This window comes from Pseudophryne corroboree, chromosome 4 (assembly GCF_028390025.1).
Source record: "Pseudophryne corroboree isolate aPseCor3 chromosome 4, aPseCor3.hap2, whole genome shotgun sequence".
Taxonomy (NCBI): domain Eukaryota; kingdom Metazoa; phylum Chordata; class Amphibia; order Anura; family Myobatrachidae; genus Pseudophryne; species Pseudophryne corroboree.
The window spans coordinates 312,816,857-312,836,633 of NC_086447.1; the positions used below are offsets into that span (position 1 = coordinate 312,816,857).

At 48.5% G+C, this 19,777-nt stretch overlaps 1 protein-coding gene across 7 annotated transcripts in view; it reads left to right on the forward strand.

The window, feature by feature from the left end:
- The window catches only part of MFN1 (mitofusin 1), a 165,195-nt gene that overhangs the window by 35,995 nt on the left and 109,423 nt on the right, over nucleotides 1-19,777 (forward strand). For all 7 annotated transcript variants that reach the window (XM_063916310.1, XM_063916307.1, XM_063916309.1 and 4 more), the window contains 2 exons: nucleotides 5,814-5,938; nucleotides 6,368-6,476. In XM_063916310.1, coding sequence (XP_063772380.1) covers nucleotides 5,814-5,938; nucleotides 6,368-6,476 — 234 coding nt within the window. The remainder of the gene's footprint in view (nucleotides 1-5,813; nucleotides 5,939-6,367; nucleotides 6,477-19,777) is intronic.

Genomic DNA, 19,777 nt, shown 5'->3' on the forward strand with positions numbered 1-19,777 from the left:
GTCTTCACCAAGGTAGCGCACAGCACTGCAGCTGTGCGCCATTGCTCCTCATACACACTTCACACTCCGGTCACTGAGGGTGCAGGGCGCTTGGGGGGGGTGCCCTGAGCAGCAATAAAAACACCTTGGCTGGCAAAAATACCCCAATATATAGCCCCAGAGGCTATATATGTGGTAAATACCCCTGCCAGAATCCAGAAAAAAGCGGGAGAAAAGTCCGCGAAAAAGGGGCGGAGCTATCTCCCTCAGACACACTGGCGCCATTTTCTCTTCACAGTGCAGCTGGAAGAAAGCTCCCCAGGCTCTCCCCTGTAGTTTTCAGGCTCAAAGGGTTAAAAAGAGAGGGGGGGGGGCACTAAATTTAGGCGCAATATTATATATACAAGCAGCTATTGGGGAAATTTCACTCAGTTATAGTGTTAATCCCCACATTATATAGCGCTCTGGTGTGTGCTGGCATACTCTCTCTCTGTCTCCCCAAAGGGCTTTGTGGGGTCCTGTCCTCAGTCAGAGCATTCCCTGTGTGTGTGCGGTGTGTCGGTACGGCTGTGTCGACATGTTTAATGAGGAGGCTTATATGGTGACGGAGCAGATGCCGATAAATGCGATGTCGCCCCCTGTGGTGCCGACACCAGAGTGGATGGTTAGGTGAAAGGTATTAACCGACAGTGTCAACTCCTTACATAAAAGGGTGGATGACGTAACAGCTGCGGGACAGCCGGCTTCTCAGTCCGCGCCTGCCCAGGCGTCTCAAAGGCCATCAGGGGCTCAAAAACGCCCGCTCACTCAGATGGCAGACACAGATGTCGACACGGAGTCTGCCTCCAGTGTCGACAAGGTTGAGACATATACACAATCCACTAGGAACATCCGTGACTTGATCCCGGCAATAAAAAAAAAAAAAGTGTTACACATTTCTGACATTAACCCTCTAAAAATGGGTTTTTATGTTGGGGAGAAAAAGCAGGCAGTGTTTTGTTCCCCCATCAGATGAATGAATGAAGTGTGTGAAAAGCGTGGGTTCCCCCCGATAAGAAACTGGTAATTTCTAAAAAGTTACTGATGGCGTACCCTTTCCCGCCAGGGGATAAATTACGCTGGGAGATATCCCCTAGGGTGGATAAGGCGCTCACACGGTTGTCAAAAAAGGTGGCACTGCCGTTTTAGGAACGGCCACTTTGAAGGTACCTGTTGATAAAAAGCAGGAGGCTATCCTGAAGTCTGTATTTACACACTCAGGTACTAGACTGAGACCTGCAGATCGTGCTGCTGCAGTGTGGTCGGTGACCCTGTCAAACATGAGAACATATTAAAGACGTCGTCTTATATATGAGGGAGGCACAGAGGGATATTTTGCCGGCTGGCATCCAAAATGAATGTAATGTCCATTCTGTCAGGAGGGTATTAGAGACCTGTCACTGGACAGGTGATGCTGACTTTAAAAGGCGCATAGAGATTCTGCCTTATAAGGGTGAGGAATTATTTGGGGATGGTGTCTGGGACCTCGTATCCATTACCTCAGGTTTCCTCACACACTAAGAAAGCACTGTATTATCAGGTACAGTCCTTTCGGCTTCAGAAAAGCAAGCGGGTCAAAGGCGCTTCCTTTCTGTACAGAGACATGGGAAGAGGGAAAAAGCTGCACCAGTCAGCCTGTTCCCAGAATCAAAATTCTTCTCTCGCTTCCTCTGAGTCCACAGCATGACGCGGGGGCTCCACAGGTGTAGCCAGGTACGGTGGGGGGCCGTCTCAAAAATTTCAGCGATCAGTGGGCTCGCTCACAGGTGGATCCCTGTTTAATTCTAGTATTTCAGGGGTACAAGCTGGAATTCGAGATGTCTCCCCCCCGCCGTTTCCTCAAATATGCCTTGCCGACAACTCCCTCAGGCAGGGGCTAGATTAATAAGCCGTATTCCCAGCAGGTAATACTCAAGGTGCCCCTACTTCAACAAGGACGGGGTTACTATTCCACACGGTTTGGGGTACCGAAACCGCATGGTTCGGTGTGACCCATTTTATATTTAAAATCCTTGAACACATACATAAAAAAATTCAAGTTCAAGATGGAATCGCTCAGGGCGGTTATTGCAAGCCTGGACGAGGGGGATTACATGGGATCCTGGGACATCAAGGATGCTTACCTGCATGTCCCCATTTACCATCCTCGCCAGGAGTACCTCAGATTTGTGGTACAGGATTACCATTACCAAGTCCAGACACTACCGTTTGGACTGTACATGGCACCGAGGGTGTTTACCAAGGTAATGGCCGAAATGATGATACTCCTTTGAAAAAAGGGAGTTTTAATTATCCCGTACTTGGACAATCTCCTTATAAGGGCAAGGTCCAAGGAGCAGTTGCTAGTCGGGGTAGCACTATTTTGGAAAGTGCTACAACAGCACGGTTGGATTCTAAACAGTCCAAAGTCACAGCTGGTTCCTACGACACGTCTACTGTTCCTGGGGATGGTTCTGGACACAGAACAGAAATAAGTGTTTCTCCCGGAGGAGAAAGCCAAGGAGCTGTCATCTCTAGTCAGAGACCTCCTGAAGCCAAAACAGGTATCGGTGCATCATTGCACGTGAGTCCTGGGAAAAATGGTAGCTTCCTACGAAGCAATCCCATTCAGCAGGTTCCATGCAAGAACTTTTCATTGGGACCTGTTGGACAAGTGGTCCGGAGCACAGCTTCAGATGCATCGGCTGATAACACTGTCTTCAAGGACCAGGGTATCTCTACTGTGGTGGCTGCAGAGTGCCCATCTTCAAGAGGGCCGCAGGTTCGGCATACAGGACTAGGTCCTAGTGACCATGGATGCCAGCCTTTGAGGCTGGGGGGCAGTCACACAGGGAAGAAACTTCCAGGGACTTTGGTCAAGTCAGGTGACTTCCCTACACATAAATATTCTGGAACTGAGGGCCATTTACAATGCCCTGAGTCAGGCAAGGCCTCTGCTTCAAAACCAGCCGGTACTGATCCAATCAGACAACATCACGGCAGTCGCCCATGTAAACCAACGGGGCGGCACAAGAAGCAGGATGGCGATGGCAGAAGCCACAAGGATTCTCCGATGGGCGGAAAATTATGTGTTAACACTGTCAGCAGTGTTCATTCCCGGAGTGGACGACTGGGAAGCAGATCTTCTCAGCAGACACGACCTCCACCCGGGAGAGTGGGGATTTCATCCAGAAGTCTTCCAAAGGATTGTACACCATTGGGAAAGGCCACAGGTGGACATGATGGCGTCCCGCCTCAACAAAAAGCTATAAAAGATATTGCGCCAGGTCAAGGGACCCTCAGGCGATAGCTGTGGACGCTCTGGTAACACCGTGGGTGTACCAGTCGGTTTATGTGTTCCCCCCTCTGCCTCTCATACAAAAGGTACTGAGAATAATAGGAAGGCGAGGAGTAAGAATGATACTCGTGGTTCCGGATTGGCCAAGAAGAGCCTGGTACCCAGAACTTCAAGAAATTATATCAGAGGACCCATGGCCTCTGCCGCTCAGACAGGACCTGCGGCAGCAGGGGCCCTGTCTGTTCCAAGACTTACCGCGGCTACGTTTTGACGGCATGGCGGTTGAACGCCGGATCCTAAAGGAAAAGGGCATTCTGGAGGAAGTCATTCCTACGCTGATTCAAGCCAGGAAAGATGTAACTACAAAACATTATCACCGCATATGGCGAAAATATGTTGCTTGGTGTGAGGCCAAAAAAAAAAAAAGGCCCCAACAGAGGAATTTCAACTAGGTCGATTTCTGCATTTCCTACAAGCAGGAGTGTCTATGGGCCTAAAATTAGGCTCCATTAAGGTACAGATCTCGGCTCTGTCGATTTTCTTCCAGAAAGAACTAGTTTCAGTACCTGAAGTTCAGACATTGTAAAAGGAGTGCTGCATATTCAGCCCCCGGTTGTGCCTCCAGTGGCACCTTGGGTTCTCAACGTGGTGTTGAGTTTCTTAAAATCACATTGGTGTGAGCCACTAAAAACCGTGGATCTAAAATATCTCACGCGGAAAGTGGTCATGTTATTGGCCTTGGCTTCGGCCAGGCGTGTATCAGAATTGGCGGCTTTGTCATATAAAAGTCCTTATCTGATTTTCCATATGGATAGGGCAGAATTGAGGACTCGTCCCCAGTTTCTCCCTAAGGTGGTATCAGCTTTTCACTTGAACCAACCTATTGTAGTGCCTGCGGCTACTAGGGACTTGGAGGATTCCAAGTTACTGGACGTAGTCAGGGCCTTGAAAAATTATGTTTCCATGACGGCTAGAGTCAGGAGAACTGACTCGCTGTTTATCCTGTATGCACCCAGCAAACTGGGTGCTCCTGCTTCTAAGCAGACTATTGCTCGCTGGATTTGTAGCACAATTCAGCTGGCGCATTCTGCGGCTGGACTACCGCAGCCAAAATCTGTAAAAGCCCATTCCACAAGGAAGGTGGGCTCATCTTGGGCAGCTGCCCGAGGGGTCTCGGCTTTCCAACTTTGCCGAGCTGCAACTTGGTCAGGGGCAAACACGTTTGCTAAATTCTACAAAATTGATACCCTGGCTGAGGAGGACCTGGAGTTCTCTCATTCGGTGCTGCAGAGTCACCCGCACTCTCCCGCCCGTTTGGGAGCTTTGGTATAATCCCCATGGTCCTTACGGAGTTCCCAGCATCCACTAGGACGTCAGAGAAAATAAGATTTTACTCACCGGTAAATCTATTTCTCGTAGTCCGTAGTGGATGCTGGGCGCCCATCCCAAGTGCGGATTGTCTGCAATACTTGTATATAGTTATTGCCTAACTAAAGGGTTATTGTTGAGCCATCTGTTGAGAGGCTCAGTTATATTCATACTGTTAACTGGGTATAGTATCACGAGTTATACGGTGTGGCTGGTATGAGTCTTACCCGGGATTCAAAATCCTTCCTTATTATGTCAGCTCGTCCGGGCACAGTGTCCTAACTGAGGCTTGGAGGAGGGTCATAGTGGGAGGAGCCAGTGCACACCAGGTGACCTAAAGCTTTCTTTAGTTGTGCCCAGTCTCCTGCGGAGCCGCTATTCCCCATGGTCCTTACGGAGTTCCCAGCATCCACTACGGACTACGAGAAATATTTACCGGTGAGTAAAATCTTATTTTTTAAATCAAAGCTGAGATAATGTCTGACGCAGTAGAAGCTACTTCAGCCTTCCCAAAGTGGTGTCTTCCAGATAAATGGAGTTTAACACACTTTCTCGTTTAAGAGAAAGGGAAATGTTTATACTGCCACAATGCTGTAACATATTCTCTCTAGCACCACAATACAGCAAGTATGCTTCCAGTGCCTTGTACAAGCATCTTCCTGTACACCTTTGCTTCCATTAATTCAGAACTTGATATAGATTGCACTGATCCACACAGTACTGAGCAGTATGTCAAACTAAAATAAATACCATACCACAAACTAGCAAATACAAAAACCAGAAATGATTTATATGTAATAAGTAAAGTTTCAGTTTCTTCTTGTTGCCTCTAAAAAAAATTTGTATGTATGTGTTAGTGGTTTCGTGCAATGTTATTGTTGTCTCCCAGTCTTCGTCCCAAAACGCCCAATTTAATGGTAGGACAGATCCGGATAAGTTCCATCCGAGTCTGTATACATAAACTAGACATTTGTCTCATGCGTACAAATCCATCTAACAGAATCGGCCGCAATGTCCCTTGCTATAAGGGAAAGTATGACTGTTACACCATGCTCTGTGACACCTACATGATCACGCATTATGTAATGCTATTGCTCCTCTGTTTGAGTGCAAAGTTGATTCATTGTTTCTCTGACTTTGCTGTGTGCAGACTGTGAACCAGCTGGCTCATGCCCTTCATATGGACAAAGACTTGGAAGCTGGCTGTCTTGTGCATGTTTTCTGGCCTAAAGCAAAGTGTGCACTTCTCCGAGATGACTTAGTCCTTGTAGACAGGTGAGTCTAGTGACAGGTATCTATATAAGGATGGATGTTTTGTGTGTTTACATTAGTTTAGTTAAATCTCTGTCTAGACTAATTCCATAAAAATGTTGCATCAGTTGAAAAACAAAGTTTATACATATGAAACGATCATACCAATATTTAACAGTATGAAGGGACTATTATTTAACACTAGATACAAGGCCATAAATGTATTTGTTTATTTTCTGTAATTGAAGCAATGTTTTCTTGGTATGAGCCCCTAACGCTACCTTTCCAGCAATGACCATGCAAAAGCGGCAGATGATGGCTTTAGTTGTGTTTCAGTTATGTGTGAGCCATGCATCTTCATTCTGAATGTCATGAGCTGATATGTGAAAGGTGCATATCTTAAGGTGCTGTGGTTTTTCTCATTTGAACTAATAAAGACTTGTTCTTGTGTAGTCCGGGAACTGATGTAACTACGGAGCTAGACAGCTGGATCGACAAGTTCTGCTTGGATGCCGATGTTTTTGTGCTGGTGGCTAATTCGGAATCTACTCTTATGAACACGGTAATGTTAATTTTAAAATAAGATATGTATTTTTATTAAATTTCAACACCGTTATACAGTGGTTAGTATTGCTGACTCGCAGTGCTGTGGCCTTTTGTTTCTATTCCCACCTAGGCCTTATCATCGTGGAAACTTGTATGTTATACCTGTGTTTTTTGGGGGGTTTCCACTCACAAAGTCTATAGCTCTACTGGTAGGTTTAAATGGCTTCTGACTAAAATGGACCCTAATGTATTATACGTGTGTGTATCGTAGGGAATTTAGGGCCAGATTAGTATTTGTATGCAAACCTGATTGTTTGAGTACAAATAAGATGTTTGGGCTGCATGTGTTACTCGCAGCCTCCCGGTCAGGTACAGTGTGATTGACATGCGGCAGCGTTTAGGAGGGGCAGAGTGGAGTCGGCAGCGTTCTTCAAAATGGGGGGGATCATGTCAGTTTTGAAGGCATGATGGGTCCAGGTTAATGGCCCGTACACACTGGCCGATATATATCGCGGGTCCGTTGGCCATTGTGTACGGGCGATATGTCTGTGAACTCTGTCGTTCACAGACATATTGCGTCGGCCCTGCAGCACAGCCGACAGCCAGTATATCTACTGATATATTGGCGCATCGCTGTGTGTGTACGGGCGATCAGCCGACCACCCATACACATGCTGCCACAGCTGTCAGTGATTGACAGCTGAACTGGGAGGGCGTGTTTACACGCCCGCCCAATTCATGACGTCTGTCCCTGACTGATCGACCAGATTGTATGCTCAACACACTGGCCGAACCGTCCATAGATATATCTGCAGAACAATTGAACTGCAGATATATCTATCGGTGTGTAGTGTACCCACTTTTAGCGTCATCGTACGCAGACTGCCTGGACCTGGGTGTCCAGATAATACAGCTACACATGCTGGCTGGTGCCTAAAACCATTAGGGATGGTGATCTGTGTGTACATGTGATAGGAAATATAGATTGTAAGCTCCACTGGAGCAGGGACTGATGTGAATGGCCAAATATTCTCTGTAAAGCGCTGCGGAATGTGTGTGCACTATATAAATGACTGGTAATAAATAAATAATTAGGGATGATGATCCAAAGCTCCGTTATTAGATGCAGCATTGGATCCTCGCTAATACTAAAGGGGGGTACACACGGAGCGATGTTCAGTTAATTTCTAAGCAATCTGACTAGATTGGCTGAACATCGCTCCGTGTGTAGGGGTGCCAGCGACAGCGATGCACGGTCCCGCGCGTCGCTATCGCCGGTGCTAGATTGGTGAATAGAGCGGCCCCTTGCTCAGCTCATCGCACTGTGCAGAGCGGTCTGTGCTAGAACGCTCAGCACACATCTCTGGGGAAATCTCCCCGCCAGTACGGCCTTTAGCAGAAGTTTTATTTCCTACAGATGTCCTCTGCTGCATTACACTTTTAAAGACAAAGAATTGCTGCTTCCTTGCGGCTGTGCAGATCTAATGGTGTGTACACACGGTGAGATTTTTTCTTACGATTTTGACTATATAGTCAAAATCGTAAGAAAAGTTAGTGCAAATCGCAAGGTGAAAGTCACCTTTGCAATCCCGATGCGCGGTCCCGCCAGGTCGGCATCACAAGAAAATATAGACTCTGCAGGCAAGTCAATCCTTGCTAGATCGGTGTACTATCTAGTTCATACTGCAAGTAGCTAGATAGTCAAAATCTCACATAAGCCAAAATCTTAAGCACACATAGGTGGTCATTCCGAGTTGATCGCAGCCAGCAGCTTTTAGCTGCTGCTGCGATCAATAGTCCACGCCTATGGGGGAGTGTATTTTATCTTAGCAGGACTGCGATCACTTGTGCAGCCCTGCTAAGCTAAAAAAATTTCAAGCAGAAGTAGAGCAACCCTGGACATACTTACCCTGTGTGATGGATCCAGCGATAATGGGCCCGGCTTTGACGTCACACCTCCGCTCTCCGTTGTCCTGGACACGCCTGCGTTTTACTCACCACTCCCCGAAAACGGTCTCCAACGGTCCGGATCCGCTCTGGTATGCCTCCTTCCTGTCAATCTTCTTAGCGGTCTCCTCTGCGACCGCCTCCGTCGGTAGCCGTGACGTAACTCGCCGGGCAGCGCACGGGTACTGCAGCCGCCGCGCATGCGCATTCCGCACCCGTTCGCACGGCAGTGAAAAAACGCTGCGTACGAACTGGTTGAAATGACCGCCATAGTCCAAATCTCAAGAAAAGTTAGTCAAAATCGGTGGTGCTGGGTTCCGGGGAGTTCAGGGGAAATCGCAAAGTGAAAATCGAACATAAGACAGAATCTCACCGTGTATACACACCATTACAAACATGACTCAGGCTCTTTAGTCTGTAAGCTATAATAGTTCAGGGACTGATGTGAATGATTACTTGAATTTGCTTTGAGTCCTAGTGGGAGAAAGGTGTTCTATAGATAGGATTAGTATAAATTATCTTCTCTTAAGACAAATGTATTTGAGAAATGAGGCTAAAGCAATCAATGTGACTCGCATATTGCCCGATACATTGCTCAAAATGCTTTGTCTTTATTCTTTTCTCTTACGTCCTAGAGGATGCTGGGGACTCCGTAAGGACCAATGGGTATAGATGGGCTCCGCAGGAGACATGGGCACTCTAAAGAACTTTAGATGGGTGTGCACTGGCTCCTCCCTCTATGCCCCTCCTCCAGACCTCAGTTAGATCCTGTGCCCAGAGGAGACTGGGTGCACTGCAGGGGAGCTGTACTGAGTTTCTCTGAAAAAAGACTTTTTGTTAGGTTTTTTATTTTCAGGGAGCACTGCTGGCAACAGGCTCCCTGCATCGTGGGACTGAGGAGAGAGAAGCAGACCTACTTAAATGATAGGCTCTGCTTCTTAGACTACTGGACACCATTAGCTCCAGAGGGTCGGAACGCAGGTCTCACCCTCGCCGTTCGTCCCGGAGCCGCGCCGCCGTCGTCCTCACAGATCCGGAAGATAGAAGCCGGGTGAGTATGAGAAGATAGAAGACTTCAAAGGCGGTAGAAGACTTCGGATCTTCTATGAGGTAACGCGGAGCGGTAACGCTGCGCGCCATTGCTCTTAACACACACACACACTGGCGGCACTGTATGGGCGCAGGGAGGGCGCCCTGGGCAGCATTTAATAAACCTCTAGGGACACTGGCATAGTTATATACTGCGGAGGCAGTATATTGCAAAAAAAAAACCCAGCCAGTATAAAGATTTGAGCGGGATCGAAGCCCGCCGGTGAGGGGGCGGAGCTTGATTCCTCAGCACTAACCAGCGCCATTTTCTCCACAGCACGCTGCAGAGAAGCTGGCTCCCCGGACTCTACCCTGCTGAACAAAGTACAGAGGGCATAAAAAAAGGGGGGGGGCACATTTATTTGGCGCAGTGAGTATATTTGTAAAAAGCGCTGTACTGACTGGGATTTATTCCAGTGTCCGGTGGCGCTGGGTGTGTGCTGGCATACACTCTCTCTGTCTCTCCAAAGGGCTTTATTGGGGGACTGTCTCCATAGGTATATATATCCCTGAGTGTGTGGGGGTGTCGGTATATCTGAGGCGGAAGGCTCATCTAAGGAGGAGGTGGAGCAGATGATTGTGGTGTCTCCGTCGGCGACACCGACACCTGATTGGCTGGATATGTGGAATGTTTAAAATGCAAATGTGTCTTTATTACATAAGAGATTGGACAAAGCAGAGTCCAGGGAAGTAACAGGGAGTCGATCCATGGCTTTGGCTGTGTCACAGGGCCCTTCAGGGTCTCAGAAAAATCCCCTGTCCCACGTAGCAGACACGGATTCTGACTCCAGTGTCGACTACGATGATGCGAGGTTACACCCAAGGGTGGCCAAAAGTATTCATTATATGATTATTGCAATAAAAGATGTTTTGCATATCACAGATGACCCCTCTGTCCCTGACACGAGGGTATGCATGTTTAAGGAAAAGAAACCTGAGGTAACCTTTCCCCCATCTCATGAGCTGAACGCGTTATTTGAAAAGGCTTGGGAAACTCCAGACAAGAAACTGCAGAATCCCAAGAGAATTCTTATGGCGTATCCTTTCCCGGCACAGGACAGGTTACGGTGGGAATCCAAAGGTGACGCTACCGTCTCCAGACACTGCAACCCTCAAGGATCCTGCTGATCGCAGACGGGAAACTACCTTAAAATCAATCTATACGCATACAGGTGCCTTGCTCAGACCGGCAATAGCGGCAGCCTGGGTTTGTAGCGCTGTAGCAGCTTGGGCAGATACCTTGTCAGCTGACATTGATACCCTAGATAGGGATACCATTTTATTGACCTTGGGTCACATTAAAGATGCAGTCTTATATATGAGAGACGCTTCGAGAGACGTTGGGCTGCTTGGTTCAAGAGCCAACGCCATGGCGATTTCTGCTAGGCATGCCTTGTGGACGGGTGACGCCGACTCAGAGGCATATGGAAGTTTTGCCTTACAAGGGTGAGGTTTTATTTGGGGAAGTTCTCACGGACCTGGTTTCCACAGCTACCGCGGGTAAATCTACTTTTTTACCTTATGCTCCCCCACAGCAAAAGAAAACACCACAGTATCAGATGCAGTCCTTTCGGTCGCATAAGTCCAGAAGAGGTCGGGGCTCTTCCTTCCTCGCCAGAGGTAAGGGTAGAGGGAAAAGAATGCCTGCTACGGCTAGTTCCCAGGAGCAGAAGTCCTCCCCGGCTTCTACTAAATCCACCACATGACGCTGGGGCTCCACTGAGGGAGTCCGCACCGGTGGGAGCACATCTTCGACTCTTCAGCCACGTCTGGGTTCAGTCAGACGTGGATCCTTGGGCGATGGAAATTGTATCCCAAGGCTACAAGCTGGAATTCGAAGACGTGCCTCCTCGCCGATTTTTCAAATCTGCTTTACCAGCTTCTTCCCCAGAAAGGGAGATAGTTTTAGCTGCAATTCAAAAACTGTGTCAACAACAAGTGGTTGTCGAGGTTCCCCTAGTTCAACGGGGGAAGGGGTACTATTCAACCCTGTTTGTGGTCCCGAAACCGGATGGCTCGGTCAGACCCATTCTAAATTTTAAAATCCCTAAACCTGTACTTGAAAAGGTTCAAATTCAAGATGGAATCGCTCCGGGCAGTGATCTCCAGCCTGGAAGGGGGGGGGGGGGGATTTTATGGTGTCACTAGACATAAAGGATGCATACCTTCATGTCCCCATATATCCTCCTCATCAGGCTTACCTGAGATTCGCTGTACAGGTCTGTCATTACCAGTTTCAGACGTTGCCGTTTGGGCTTTCCACGGCCCGAGAATTTTAACCAAGGTAATGGCGGAAATGATGGTGCTCCTGTCACAATTATCCCGTACTTGGACGATCTCCTGATAAAGGCGAGATCCAGAGGTCAATTGCAGAAAAGCGTGTCACTCTCCCTGAGAGTGCTGCCAGCATGGCTGGATTCTAAATCTACCAAAGTCACAGTTGATTCCAACGACTTGGCTATATTTCTTAGGCATGATTCTGGACACGGAACAAAAGAGGGTTTTTCTCCCGATGGAAAAAGCCCAGGAACTCCAGAACATGGTAAGAGACCTGTTAAAACCGAAAAAAGTGTCAGTCCATCAATGCACTCGAGTACTGGGAAAGATGGTGGCGACCTACGAGGCCATCCCCTTCGGCAGGTTCCATGCGAGGACTTTTCAGTGGGACCTTCTGGACAAGTGGTCGGGGTCCCATCTACACATTCATCAGAAAATAAGCCTGTCCCCCAGGGCCAGGGTGTCTCTCCTGTGGTGGCTGCAGAGTGCTCACCTTCTAGAGGGTCGCAGGTTCGGCATTCAAAACTGGGTTCTGGTGACCACGGACGCGAGCCTCCGAGGATGGGGAGCAGTCACACAAGGAAGAAATTTTCAGGGACTATGGTCAAGCCAGGAGGTTTGTCTACACATAAACGTACTGGAATTGAGGGCCATATACAACGGCCTACGACAAGCGGAGAATCTTCTTCGCGACCTACCGGTTTGGATCCAATCAGACAACGTCACAGCAGTGGCTCATGTAAACCGCCAAGGCGGGACAAGGAGCAGAGTGGCAATGGCGGAAGCCACCAGGGTTCTTCGCTGGGCGGAAAATCATATAAGCGCTCTGTCGGCAGTCTTCATTCCGGGAGTGGACAACTGGGAAGCAGACTTCCACAGCAGACACGATCTCCATCCAGGAGAGTGGGGACTTCATCAAGAAGTTTTTGAAGAGATACCAAGTCAGTGGGGACTTCCTCAAATAGACATGATGGCGTCGCGTCTCAACAAGAAGCTTCAGAGGTATTGTGCCAGGTCAAGGGACCCTCAGGCAGTAGCGGTGGACGCCCTGGTGACACCGTGGGTGTTTGTCGGTCTATGTGTTCCCTCCTCTTCCGCTCATCTCAAAGATATTGAGAATCATAAGACGAAAAAGAGTGCAGACAATACTCATTGTTCCAGATTGGCCTCGAAGGGCCTGGTATTCAGATCTTCAGGAAATGCTCACAGAAGATCCGTGGCCTCTTCCTCTCAGGGAGGACCTGTTGCAGAAGGGACCCTGCGTGTTCCAAGACTTTCTGCGGTTACGTTTGACGGCATGGCGGTTGAACACCGAATCCTAGCTGGGAAAGGCATTCCGGAGGAAGTCATTCCTACTCTGTTAAAGGCTAGGAAGGAGGTGACGGCGAAACATTATCACCGTATCTGGAGAAAGTATGTATCTTGGTGTGAAGCAAAGAATGCTCCTACGGAAGATTTCTCTTTCATCCACTAGGGGACACTGGAGTCCTATACAGTAGGGGTGTGAAGCCTTGAACTGGAGGTGTGGCACAATCTAAAATTATCATTGTCTGCACAGCCGGTTCCTCCCTCTTCACATCCCTCCTCCCTCAGTTTGAAAAATTGTGCTGGAGGTAACAGCACGTGGGAGCACTTAGCTCCTGACTAAAAATCTAAAAGGGGCTGCGTAACCCTAATAAAAGGGGGACAAGGCTGCCTAATATCAGAGAGACAAAGATCCCTATTGAAGGGACCTGCATCTCTCCACAGGAGATCCTCCAGAGTCCTCAAAATAGTGAGTACTGGTAACATAGAAAGATAGCATAGGGCCCTTTAGGTATAATTCTTTAATTTTTTTTTTCTCCCCCTCCTCACTCTCCTCTCTAGGAAGCTCCTTATGAACGCTCTCACTCTCTCTCTCTAAAGTGTTCTCAGCGGCCGGCGCGCGGGAGCCAAGTGCGGCGCGGGACTCAGCGTGTCTTACCTGTGTGCAGGGAGAGACGGCTGAGTGGCGCGCTGCACAACAGAGACGATGCGGTGCACAGGCACCGCTTCGGGAAACAGCCTCGGCCAGCGGGTTCGGTGTGCGTCAGCCAGGGGAAGCGGCGCGCGCCGGCCAGCGGGAGGGAGTGGGAGCCTCAGATAGACGTACGCCGCGCGGCTAAGCAAGCGCGCGGCGATAAGAGTAGAAAGTATCATGCAGGAGAAAGAGATGGTTTTAAAGCACTGGGCAGAGCTGTATGTTTTAGGTTTAGTGGGGGCCATGTTTAGTTACAGGATGGCGGTAAAATGGCGCCATGTCTGTGTAAAGAAGGGACCTCCTTCTACCCTCCCCCCCCCCCCCCCCCCCCCCCCCCCTTTCCCCTCAGTAAAGAAGGGATTTGGTTTTTATTACAAACTGCTCCCCCTGCTGCACTGTTTGGATAGTGCATGTATTATTAAGATTACAGACATTCTGCTAAAACAGCTCCCTCTGCTGCACTGTTTGGAAAGTGCATATATTAATAACAGGGATATTCTGCTAAACAGTTCCCTCTGCTGGTAAAAATAAATATCTATGAGGATCTCCTGAAAAGTAATCATGCTTTACAATTTATATTTTCAAGGGACTTCTATTTCAAAGATCCTGAAGAAAACACACGGAAGCAGGCGGATACCAACTCTAGCATCGTAGCTGCTATACGGTTGGGGTGTGGGAGTTGAGTCGGCTGGTGTTTTTATTTTCTTTTATTTATTTTATTTTATTCCGTCATCTCCCAGTCTTTCTCTTCCTAGTTTAAAGGGTGAAAGCGCTGCGTAGAAACCCGGTAGAGGGTTTTAGAAACATGTCTAAGGCAACCAAGACCTCAAAGACCTGTTATGTCTGTACGAAATGTAGCAAGAAGAGCACACGGGTTGGCAGCTCCGGGGTGTGCGACTCCTGCTTAGAGAAGGACGCACCACCTGGAAGCAGTGCTCTGGCTAAGGCATGGGAAGACAACCTTGCTAATAGAATCTCCAAGGAGATGGCAGAATCGCGCAAGCAGCAATCGGAATGGGCTGCGGGATTCTCAAAGACGATGGAGGAATTTCTCATCAAGTTAACTCCGCCCGCACAAGCAGAAACAAGTGTGCGCAAGGCAGTTAAAAGAACGCTTCCTGTACCGGAATCAGAGGAGGAAGAGGTTTTTCTTCTTGATACGGAGGAAGGTGAGTTAATTGAACCCAACCTAGATGCTGATTTTCCAGAGGAGGACACGGCAATATCTGGTCTGGACCCCTTGATTGACGCTGTAAAGGAGATCCTAAACTTTCAGGTAGAGGAAATACGGGAGCCGGAAGAATTCGATTTGTTCGAATCCCAAAAGCCGCGTTCAGCAGGGTTTCCCATACCTAAATCCCTCCAGTCTCAGATGGAGGAGGCTTGGAAACAACCGGACAAACTATTTCAATTTCCGAAACGGTTTCAGATAACTTATCCCCTACCTAGGGGTGTAATGGACAAGTGGGAAAATCCGCCGGTAGTGGATGCTTCCCTAGGAAGGTTGTCAAAGAAGACAATCTTACCAATTCCTAACGTAACTACTTTAAAGGATGCGTCTGACCGTAAGGTTGACACAGCGTTAAAGTCAATTTTCGTAGCAGCTGGTGCAGGGCAGAGACCTGCGATCGTCTGTGCTTGGGTTAACAAGGCCATGGGTGCATGGTCTGGACGTATTGTACAAGCCACTGAGGAGGAAAATAGTTTAGAAGAGATTACCCAACTGGCGGAACACATTCGAGAATCGGCTTCATACTTGTGTCAGGCTTCTAAGGATATTAGCAGAATCACATCACGCATGTCTGCATCGGCCATATCGGCTAGAAGGATTTTATGGCTCAAAGAATGGCAAGGAGACTCTGACACCAAAAAGGCAGTAGAATCCATCCCCTTTGGGGGTGAAATGCTGTTCGGACCATAGTTGGACAAGTGGATTTCGCAGGCTACAGTGGGGAAGTCCACTTTTCTGCCTACTCCTTATACGAGAACCGCTCCACAGACTAGGAAAGGTTATTCGGGACCAGCATTTACTTCATTTAGATCTCAGTCCTTTCGAGCCAGAGGAAGGGGTTTCGGTACACAAGCACGTGGGAGCAGAGTTAGAGGCCGCTCACAAACAGCAACCAGAAAGCAGGATAAACCTGCTGACAAGACCGTGGCATGACGGCCTCCCAGCTCACCTGGGGTCCCCCTTGGTGGGCGGCCGACTGGAAGGTTTTCAAGACATCTGGGCCAAAACCTCACCAGAACTTTGGGTGAACAACTTGATCTCTCAAGGATACAAACTGGAATTTCAGCAGAGACCTCAGTCAGTTTTTTACAACAGGATTGCCTCAGTGTCCTCAGAAAGCAAGGGCACTACGGGCAGCAATTCTCAAATTGCTACATGCAGAGGTCATTATTCCGGTTCCCACTTCTCAGAGAGGAACGGGGTTCTATTCCAATCCTTTTGTCGTGCCAAAGCCAGACGGGACGGTCAGACCAATACTCAATTTAAAAGTTTTCAACCAGTTCTTAAGAGTCTACAAATTCAAGATGGAATCAATCCAATCAGTCATTGCAGGCTTAGAACAGGGCGAGTTCATGGTATCCATGGACATAAAGGATGCATATCTGCATATTCCAATCTGGACTCCTCACCAGGCGTACTTGAGGTTCGCACTGGTGGCGGATCACTACCAATTCCGGGCTTTGCCGTTAGGCCTAGCAGCAGCCCCAAGAATTTTCACAAAGATCATGGCGATCATGGTTGCAGGACTGAGACTGTTGGGGGTCACGATTATACCTTATCTGGACGATTTATTGATCAAGGCTCCATCTCAGAATCGACTGCTCAAGGATGTTCAGACATCCCATCAATTCCTAATTCAGCATGGATGGATTGTCAATTTCCAAAAATCCAACCTCATACCGACTCAACGGATTCAATACCTCGGTCTCATCTTGGACACGGTCCTATTACGGGTGTTCCTACCAGAGAACAAGGTCCAGGACCTACAGAGATTAGTGGCTCAGGTAATGAGGACGCAAACCGTTTCTCTGCACCTCTGTGTGCAACTTCTCGGGAAGATGGTGGCGTCGTTCGAAGCTCTCCAGTACGGCAGACTTCATTCACGACCATTCCAGATGAACCTCATTGCTCAGGGAGCAGGCTCGCACTGGCTTCTCCATCGGAGAATCCGACTTCACCCACAAGTACGGGTCTCCTTGATATGGTGGTCGCTACACAAGAACCTTGCAGCCGGCAAGAAATGCGGCATTTGGGATTGGAGGATCCTGACGACGGATGCCAGTCTCAGAGGTTGGGGAGCCGTCCTAGAGGACCATCAGTTTCAAGGACGGTGGACACTACAGGAGAGCAAACTACACATAAATATCCTCGAACTAAGAGCAGTTTACAATGCACTTCTCTTAGCAGAAGACCTAGTCGTGAATCAACACATCAGGGTTCAGTCAGACAATGTCACGACGACGGCTTATATAAACCGTCAAGGAGGAACAAAGAGCAGGATGGCGTTAAAGGAAGCCACAAAGATCTTGTGGGCGGAAAGAAGAGACATCATTCTCTCGGCAGTGTTCATTCCAGGTGTGGAGAACTGGGAAGCAGATTACCTCAGTCGCCAGGACATGCATCCGGGAGAGTGGTGCCTTCACCCACGGATTTTCAACATGATTGTGAGAAGATGGGGTCTACCTCAGGTGGACCTAATGGTGTCTCGACAAAACCATCAGCTGCCCAATATATGTGTCAAGGACGCGAGATCCAGAGGCAGAAGGAGTGGACGCATTAACACTTCCTTGGGGTTACAGGAGGGTTTACATATTTCCACCATTCCCACTCATACCCAGGGTTCTGAAAAGGGTAAAACGGGAACGAGTGTGGGCCATTCTAATCGCACCAGATTGGCCCCGCAGGAGTTGGTACTCTGATCTGCGGGGGTTACTTGCGGAAGATCCTTGGAGGTTACCTCAGAGAGAGGACCTGCTATCTCAGGGACCGTTCCTACACCCCGACCTGAACCGGCTGCGTTTGACGGCGTGGCTATTGAAACCCGGATCTTAAGAAACAGAGGGATTCCATGAACGGCCATCCTTACAATGATTGCTGCTAGAAAGACGGTCACAGCCAGGCACTACTACAGGATTTGGAGACGGTACATGGCTTGGTGTCAGGAGCGGGGATGGAATTCAACGAACTTCCATTTATCTAGACTTCTACTTTTCCTTCAGGCCGGTCTAGAGGGAGGACTCAGACTGGGCTCTCTGAAGGTTCAGATTTTGGCTCTCTCCATTCTTTTTCAACAGCGGCTAGCATCCTTGCCAGAAATTCAAACCTTTTTACAGGGGGTTCTGAGGATTCAACCCCCTTTTCGTCCTCCCACGGCACCATGGGACTTGAATTTGGTGTTAGAATATTTGAAGTCACCAATTTTTGAGCCGTTGACCAGAACAGACCTGAAATATCTCTCTTGGAAGGTCACGTTATTGCTTGCCTTGGCTTCGGCTAGGCGGGTTTCTGAGTTGGGAGCCTTATCCTGTAAGAGTCCTTTCTTGGTTTTTCATGAGGATAGGGCGGAACTCCGTACAAGAGCAGACTTCCTTCCGAAGGTGGTTTCGGGGTTTCACGTAAACCAGCCAATAGTGGTCCCATCCTTCCAGGGTCTCACAGCTGAGAACGTGTCATTGGATGTTGTCTGAGCTTTACGGGTATACGTACAGGTTACGTCGTCTTTCAGAAAGTCGGACCATTTGTTTGTTCTTTATGATGGGCCAAAGAAAGGTTGGCCGGCATCTAAGCAGACTCTGTCTAGATGGATTAGACTTGCCATTCGGCAAGCTTATATTTCCTGTGGCAAACAGGTTCCAGTTCAGACGGGTGCTCATACTACCCGATCAGTGGGTGCCTCGTGGGCGGCTGCCAGAGGTGCTTCCACTACTCAACTTTGCAGAGCGGCGACGTGGTCTTCAGCCCACACGTTCGCAAGATTTTACAAGTTTGATACTTTTGCGTCCGGAGAATCTAAGTTCGGACGTTTAGTTTTGCAGGCCACAGACAGCACTGCCTCCCTGGGGGAAAACTTTGGGACGTCCCCTACTGTATAGGACTCCAGTGTCCCCTAGTGGATGAAAGAGAAAAGAGGATTTTGGTACTTACCGATAAATCCATTTCTCTGAATCCTCTAGGGGACACTGGACGCCCGCCTCGGTGCTGTCAACCTGCTGTGTTCAAAGTTCTTGTTTTAAACAGTTCGTGCAAACAGCGTTAGTTATTCGGTTAAGAGTTCTTGGCCGCTGTTTGATATGTTGTACGGTTCGGTTCCTCGCCATGGGCTATAGTGTCATGTCCTATTCTCTCAGTCACATTTTTCAAACTGAGGGAGGAGGGATGTGAAGGGGGAGGAGCCGGCTGTGCAGACAATGCTAATTTTAGATTGTGCCACACCTCCGGTTCAAGGCTTCACACCCCTACTGTATAGGACTCCAGTGTCCCCTAGAGGATTCAGAGAAATGGATTTATCGGTAAGTACCAAAATCCTCTTTTCGATCTGGGCCGTTTTCTCCACTTTCTACAGACAGGAGTGGATATGGGCCTAAAATTAGGCTCCATTAAAGTACAGATTTCGGCCCTATCAATTTTCTTTCAGAAGGAATTGGCTTCTCTCCCAGAAGTCCAGACTTTTATAAAGGGAGTGCTGCACATACAGCCTCCTTTTGTGCCCCCAGTGGCACCATGGGACCTTAACGTGGTGTTACAGTTCCTAAAATCTCACTCGTTTGAACCTCTTCAAACGGTTGAATTAAAATTTCTCACTTGGAAGGTGGTCATGTTATTGGCCTTGGCATCTGCAAGGCGGGTGTCCGAATTGGCGGCTTTGTCTCACAAAAGCCCCTATCTGATTTTCCATGTGGATAGAGCAGAATTGAGGACTCATCCTCAATTTTTGCCTAAGGTGGTTTCATCGTTTCATATAAATCAACCTATTGTGGTACCTGTGGCTACGGGT